The following is an 8,000-nucleotide window of genomic DNA, read 5'->3' on the forward strand; positions in this document are numbered from 1 at the left end:
GCTGCCTGATATATCCCACCCACTAACGGGGGCCATGATAACCAGATAATCAGTGTTATTCAATTCACTGGTCAGTGCTCACATGTTATAGCTGATATAGCTTGCATAAAAACAATAAAAATGTTGCTTTACAAGAATTATGATGGATTTAGGTGTTGCATTTTGTTTGTATGTCCTAACTGGATCACTTGACAATTAAGTAAAAATGTCCAAAGCATTATTGGAACCGCTTTTCATTATTGTGCTGACAGTACCTGTACTTTCAGAAGCTGCGCTGCTAGTGCCCGCTGCAGTCCCTGAGTCAGACTGGGACTGCGACGAACTGCCTGCTGCCTCATCTCTGCTGGATGCCTGCAACAGGTCATGTTACGTTCAAACACCGCACAGGTCATAATGTTTCACCTTTCTCCACTGAAGTGTGTGGTTAAACTAGAAACATAGAAGTAGCCGCTGTCTTACTGTACACACTTTTCTGCATATATATTAAGTTTTAGTGCGTCTAATATTTGAATTAAGACTTAGAGACACTACAAGGGCATGTGAGCTTAAAATCTAAACTTTAATGAGGAACTTTCCTTTTGTGTTGATTCCGGACAGAATCCGACCCGGTGGCAGGCATTAAGAATAATCAGCCAATCTTCTCACTAATGGTCTCATGTGCATATATAGGTCATAAAGAGGCATCAGTATTACATTTAGACAGTTTCATAACCAGTTAAAAACTCCCTGAAGTAGGTTTAAATAAAGTATAAGTAGCGACAGTCCCTCATATTATTGTTACATGAGGTTGCAAACTCAATCAATTGCGAGCTGCCTGCTTCCAGATTATGTGTCTACATCACCAGAACTCCCCATGTCACCATTAAATTGCTTGAAAATATAAAATGTATGAGAGACCAGTTTAAATTTGCATATAAATACCACTCCATCAAAATTAGCATTAAATTGCATGTCAATAAACATTTGCATAAAGAAATCTACCAGAATGTCAAAATACATTTCCATATAAACTCTCTAGCCATGCATTTGAATTAAACTTCCTTATGCTACTAAAATTGACAGTAAAACAAGAAAACACAAATGATGCCTCTTAGGTTTAATGAGATAAAAGTCTGAAGTCTTAGAAAAGTAGAAGCTGAAAAACTTGTTTGTTTAAAGCCTGATCAGGTTACAACCAGACTGATTATGGCTTTATAAGTCACGATGAAGAGGTCACTCACACTCTTGCTGGTCTGAGGGGAAACCAGTGGACATTTCTCCTGGGCCGGGCCAAACGGACTGGAAGCTCCGCTTGATGGAGAGGAGTTCATCCTGCTCAAACACAGCACAGGAAATTATTTTTAAAAAAAGTCTATTTATTATAAATATTTCCTAGGTGTGTACATATAGTGTATATCGTATATCCTACTCCCCTGCATGCCAGTGCGTTTACTCATGTCCATGCCAACTTTTAACCCATTTTTTACCTAAAATGTCATTCTCTCCAAGCTAATACAAATAGTGAGGGAATGCAGCTGTTTCTATTTAGTTGTACCATTCTGTACAGATATACACACAATGCACCTGTAGGAGTCGATGAGCTCATTTGCTATTTGGGTCCCTATGCTGCCTGCGTAGATCATTGTGCCAACACCGCTGGAAAGGCTGGGAATTATGGGTATTTGCTTTGTGTCTTCTGTGGAAGAAGAACAGTAAAATCAACTTTTACATTAAAAACTGACTCACACACAAGAGATAAATGCATTTATGAATGTAGGGTATGTGTTTCTTACCCTGAAGTGCTTTGGAGCTGCCTGCCTCTTCATCTTTTGTGTGACCAGGCCCCCTGTTGGTGCAAAGGAGTATTTATGCTGCTGTATCATACATAAACTGTATGTTACAGCTGTGTTATGGTAGCATGATTGGAAAAAAATAAGATTTTGGATAATCAGTGTCAAGAAAATTGTGTCAGGATTGCTCCAGGATGAACCAGTACTTACAAGATAACCCTGTTTAAAGACGTGATAAACTCAACTTCTTTGGTCCATGGATTTGTGAAACTAAACCACTGACTTTGGAGTGAAACATAGGAGCCATATTTTGTTTTAAACTTGTAGCACGCCGTCTCAATCTTCTCCTTGCTTCGAAGAGCTGCCAAGAGATTGGACACGAGTGTTAACACAAAGCCCAGTGGAAAATTACAAACAAGTGTTGCTACAAGCCCCCTGGTCAGGAGTTCATTAGAACAGGTCATTTTTTTAACTTGAACACATAAGGGTGGCATTCTTGTAAAATAGGCCTTTTTCACAGCAGCCATTTTGACATGAAATAGTAGGGTAAACACAGGTGTTACCAGTAATACTAACTAGGGTTCTGCTCCATTTCACGTAGCAGAGCACACATGCACCTTGACTCCGTTTGACCTTACAGACTATTATCTCAACTAAGTTCTCAAGTGAATCTGATATATTTAAGTTGCCAACTGTGGTTGGTCTGCTCCATCACCTTGCCTGTGTTTCTCTGCGAGATGCTGCAGGTCGTCCTGGTGGAAGTACTCATAACACGACGTGCCGAGAACTTCCTGCGGCAAGTAACCGATAACTGTTGTAGCTCTGGGAAAGAGGGAGGATACGAGTTTATTTAGTCTGGCTTTCACTGTCTCTCTCGTTGTCTCTCAGGATAGTGTCGGTTAAAAAGCATCGCAGAGCGAAATTGGAATGAATGTGAATACTGTGTAAATGAGCCTCTCCACATGTAACATTCAGCAGTCACACATATGGGAAATTTGATAAAATGAGTCACTATACTTGTGGTATGAAATTACTTCCCAAAAAATGAGAAGAGAGTTTCATGTGATGCCATCAAGATGCACAGCTCCTTCTAAAAAAAAAAATAACGGCAAAGAGAAAGGATTATCTCTGACAGTTGAACTGACAAAACTCATGCTGTTGGCTCAGAGGCCTCCTCACCACAACACGCCTTCTGCCATTTCTTTCTCAGCGGAACCGTGTGTTCAGAACAAATCCATGACTCACAAGAGGGAGCTAATTGGCAACTTGTGCAGATGGACATAGTCAAAATCGCGAAAACTCACCGTTGGTCTACAAAAGTGAACTTGCCATCAATCGCGCAGCGGGTGACGAACTCGGCGGGCTTGACGTGGATGTCTTTGGAAGGCTGGTGGGACACGTGGGGGAGGAGGCGGCACACCGTCACCAGGCAGGTCAGGTTGGAGGTTTCCTTCTCGCTGTCCCCTTCTGAGTCCAGCTGGCTGCTCGGCCAACTCCGCATGTATCCAGTGCAGTGGAGGGTACAGTATCTGTAAGTGTCTGTGGGCACAAGAACAAGTAGCTTGTAAAATGTATGAATGAAATATTATTTAAAAAGTTGTGATTATTGCCTGAAGAACTGCAAATATAGCTGTTTATAGTATAACAAAATGGCATGTTTTCAGCTGTTTCTACACACGCACTTATGATCAACTGATGTGTAGTCAAGGCACTGTTAAAATCAGATTTTATGTTAACTCTTAAACTCTATGAACTAGAATATTACTGGCATTGCTTTACATTTTACTTAGTGTAAACAAATGCAACCAACAATGTGCGAATCCACCTCTCTTAGACCAGAACCCATTCATTTCTACTGTTGATAGAAATCTTAAACAATGGGTCCTGTAGTTTTTAGCAAATATGACACAAACGGGAGTAAATCGTGCTTTTGTTGGGAGCTATTTCCAGGTATGGATTAATACACATTTGGTTCTTCTAGACATAGCCATACAGCCCAATCGAAAGAGCTCATGAACCCCTTCATCAACACCCACCGTCCGGTTTCAAATGTGTTCATTTAAACTAGATATTTAACATATAAGTGGATATTGCTACATCATTAGCAAGTCTTGTTTTTATATAAGATGTGGTCCTGGAAATTAGTATGTTTAGACTTTGTTTCTTTCTTTTTTCACAAGGTTGGTCAAGTTTGCATTTGTACTACAAATCAACAGCTACCCTTGGCTTTTCAGAGCTGTATAGCTAATTTCAGCTCATTGTTTAGCTGTCCATTCGGCAAATTTGCTGTTTTGGTTACCTCCCACCGTTCTCGTAGTGTCATTTCTGCAGCAGGCTATTTTTTCAGCAAAAAAAACAACTGTACTCCCCCAAACAGCAGACAGACACAGTTAGCTGTTGAATATAGTGGAGCATTTAGCAGCTAAAGAGACAGATAGTTCCCTTGCCATTGAAATTATATACTTTTCATATAGCGTATGGGAGGAAAAGTCACTATAAGAATATTATTAGACCTCGAGATTATAGTTTAAAAATCATTGCTTCCTGTCTTTATGAAATGCAGTGCAGTTGCTGATCTTGGCCACTGAGTGGCACCACAGCTCCAGTTTCTGTCGCCACAGTTAGGTTTACAGTAAGTGGGGTTTGGGGTTTGGACCATCTTTTCTGTTTGTGGTTATACAAGGCTGTAACACTGACCTACTTCCTGTGCAGGCCTTTTTTTTTAAATTGTGGCATCTATTTGGGAAAAAAGTCTCAATCAAACACTGAATTCTTTCCACCAAGGAATGACATTAGGAAAAGACAAATTTGTGTGGCACAGACAGTGCTAATTCTTTTGAATGTCATCATGTCTGTTTTTCTTTACATTATTCAAGTGATTAGGTTGATTAGGTTTTCACTGGTTTACTGGTTGACAGACACAGAAAATACTGGGAAAACAATTAACTTATAAAAATAAATAAATAAATATTATTTCCATGGAAATTCAGGTCACACCTTGCCACAGAAAGGAAGGTTTAGGCTCACCTACTACCTACTTGCTTACCTACTACCCCCAGAAAACTTAAGCTAACACCCATTTCCAACTCTCCACCAGATCCAGATCAGATAATTTCTTTATTCCCTGTTAGGCAGGCCAGGCAGGGCACTTTTTGTATTGTATTTGTTTGTTTTTCACTGGTTGCCCGAACACTGACCTCATTCTGTAGAAACACATTTAAATATCTTATTAATCTTTTGGTACACATCCTCCCTATCTTTTTGTGCCAAAGAACCCTGCAGGTCCAGGATTGAACATTATCGTATATACAAAGCTGAATAGCTCCCATCTTTTCAAGAAATAACTCAGTCTGGCAGTTACTCTCATCTGAATCCCTTCAAGTGCTCTCAAGAGAGCGAGGTAACAGAAATGAAATGATCCAAAACAGCAGAGAGAGAGTTTTTTTATTCTGTCCTGCTCTGTTGTACATGAAACCTCTCTTTGAGATAGTCAGAGTGGTTGTGAAGATAACAGACCTGGCTCCAGCAGTTATTTAGGAAACATTTCTGAGATTACATTTCATCCTAGGTAGCAGATGAGTGGAGTTGGCTGCATAGAGCCCATTCAGTAGTGTCAGCTAAGTTATCAAGGATTCAATCAATATGAGATTGTGACTATATTACTTTCATGCCAGAATACCATGAAAGGTATTTCCTGCATAATTGAGTTCTTTAGAGAATAGAAAAGCCTCTGAAATACAACACAAAATAAATAAAAATCATTTCACAAACACACTTGTATCAAATAGAATTCAGTTAATTTTTTCTGGCATGTGCATTGCCTTCAGCAGCACATCCCATCCATCTGGTATTTCAAACTGAGAACCATTTGGAATTACTTACTTTAAAATAGGACACAGCATAGAGGAGAACCAGAATAGAACCAGATCAGTGCACCAAGCGGTCATATGAACCAAAGGGAAGTCAAGGTTTTGTCTCTACCTGTGCGTATGTATCTAAAATAGAGCTTTATTTTATAATTAAATGATTGTATTGTAACAACGAGCAATCCTGTTCATGGAGGTGTACGGACATTAGAACAGCTCTTTCCACCACCCCAACCGTACCTTATGTGCTACAGTTTTGGTCTTTGATATATGTGTTTCCTTAACTCTGATTGAGCTAAAACTAACATTTCCCCTGTGGCGCTCTCGTTGTGACATCATACAATGTGTGGGTGTTTGCTAACCCTACAGCCTGGAGTCCAGTCTAAACCCACCTTTCTTTTTGGAAATACCGGGCAGCAAGTGTTTGTCCTCGTGCTTCCCCGCAATCCGACTGTGCTTCATCCGGCAGAAAAAGGACCTCCGGGCTCCAGTGGTCAAGTGGGAAGGCCTGACGGGGGTATCTGTCTGGACCTGAACCCCCGCTACACACAAAAAGACAAGCATTTATGGCGATGACATATAATGTATGTCATATGTAATATAATGACATTAGCTGCAGCTAGCTGCAGTGTTGATTCCACATTAGGTTACAGTGTCCATTTTACATGGCAACAGACTTACTTGCAGCATCAATGAGGCGTTGGCGAGGGTATAACTCCGAAGAGGCCAACTGTTCCTTCACCTTGTTGATGTCTTTGTGGTGGATGAAATTGAATAAGCTCTGCCCAGTCAGCTCCAACTGTGAACCCAAATGATATACATGCATTAGTTCAACTTTTTACTGTCTATGTTTGACTTAATTGGCTTTGTTCATTTTGTACAATGAAACTCAAAAACAATCTGCTCCAAGTCGCTTGTTCAGTTGCATGAAAATATAATTTACAAGAAAAAGAGAATCGCTGCAGCATGAATCCTGTCATGGTTTACTGGTAAGCCCCCAAATAACACATGCTGCCCTGCAGACATGGAGTCAGATTTCTTTAGAAGCTTTTCTCTTGCATCCCTCCTTATCTCCATTCCTCTCTGCTTGCTTACAGTCTGTATAAAGCTGAAAAATGTGGCCAAGAATGTAGAGCAGGTGTGGTTAACATTCTGCCTGCAAAACGCTATAAACTGACTTTCAAAACATGTATAAAAGCTCAGATTGCTAGTCCTGCAGAAAAAATAAAAAACAAGATTGAACTTGATTATTCAGTTTTACTTCACACAGTATGATCAGGCCCCCATCAGAGCTTCAATTAAATGTGTTTTGGTTTTCTCACAACATCTGCAGACTCACACAATTTGTGTCCACAATGGCAATTTATGTGAACACTGAGTTCTAAAGATTGATGAATTATGTGGCAATAAGATGCAGATGCTGAGAGCAGATGATGGAGACTTTTATATAGAGTCAAACAAGGTTGTCAGACTAGTCAAAAATATGAATTATGCTTAATATTTATCCATATTCATCCCATAACCACCAATCACATAGTAAGAAAAGTATATAGCTTTTTATTTATTTCCTTTAGCAGAAATTATTTGATTAAAAAGTCAAATGAAACCTGAAATATTTGTTGCCCACTTGGGAGCAGTGGAACGCTGTAAACACAACACTGACACTATCAGCTTTAAACTTGATATGGCAAACATGTTAGCAAACAGTTGCCTATTTACACATCCAGCAGATACGGAGCAACATTAGCCTACATTTGTAGTTGTGCTTCCTTTATCTGTTCTGGTCTCCTGAGGGAAATCTCTCTCTCTTTAGCTGTTAATCCCCCACTATGTTCACTAGCTAGTTGCTAACATGAACTGCCATTTGATTCTGGGCAGTGCAGCTAGCTTTAATGAACACTGGTATGTAAACACACTGAGAACCAGGCTTATCAGCTAGCATCCTAGCTGCAGCTAACAGTCTTTGTTAAACTACATCAGCCACTTTCAGTAAAGCTAATATTAATCATAAACAGCTGTAGCATCACTGTATACCATGCAGTAACATTTGCCTAAGAATTTTAGTTGGCAAGCTAATGCTAACCAAGTCAGCTAGCTAATGCTATTTGAATTTGTTAAGTTTAGTATGTTTCACATTATGTGGAAAGATGTATTANCCAGATTTTTCCCCATTATGGTCTTTGAGGATAAGAACATACATGCACCTGAAGAAAAAAAATCTAGATAGCTTCTGTGTGTGAATTTTTATTTAGCATCAGGAAAAAAAATGTATGTTAGCTTGTGGGCTAAAATGTTTTACGTGCTGATACAAGAGTTAGCTGCACTAGCTCTTGTGGGTTTATAAAGAAAGTTAGCTTCAGCTAGG

General features: G+C 39.6%; 1 protein-coding gene across 1 annotated transcript in view; it reads right to left on the bottom strand.

Moving 5' to 3' along the window:
• Window positions 1-8,000, bottom strand: part of LOC118340302 (aryl hydrocarbon receptor nuclear translocator-like protein 2) — a gene marked incomplete at its 5' end in the record, with an annotated part of 14,067 nt that overhangs the window by 3,541 nt on the left and 2,526 nt on the right. The window contains 9 exon segments of the mRNA XM_035678198.1: window positions 255-351; window positions 1,221-1,311; window positions 1,564-1,675; window positions 1,773-1,825; window positions 1,980-2,130; window positions 2,485-2,591; window positions 3,074-3,308; window positions 6,028-6,177; window positions 6,317-6,434. Coding sequence (XP_035534091.1) covers window positions 255-351; window positions 1,221-1,311; window positions 1,564-1,675; window positions 1,773-1,825; window positions 1,980-2,130; window positions 2,485-2,591; window positions 3,074-3,308; window positions 6,028-6,177; window positions 6,317-6,434 — 1,114 coding nt within the window.

The sequence above is a fragment of the Morone saxatilis genome, unplaced genomic scaffold (assembly GCF_004916995.1).
Source record: "Morone saxatilis isolate NCDOM2014 unplaced genomic scaffold, NCSU_SB_2.0 Contig10, whole genome shotgun sequence".
NCBI lineage: Eukaryota > Metazoa > Chordata > Actinopteri > Moronidae > Morone > Morone saxatilis.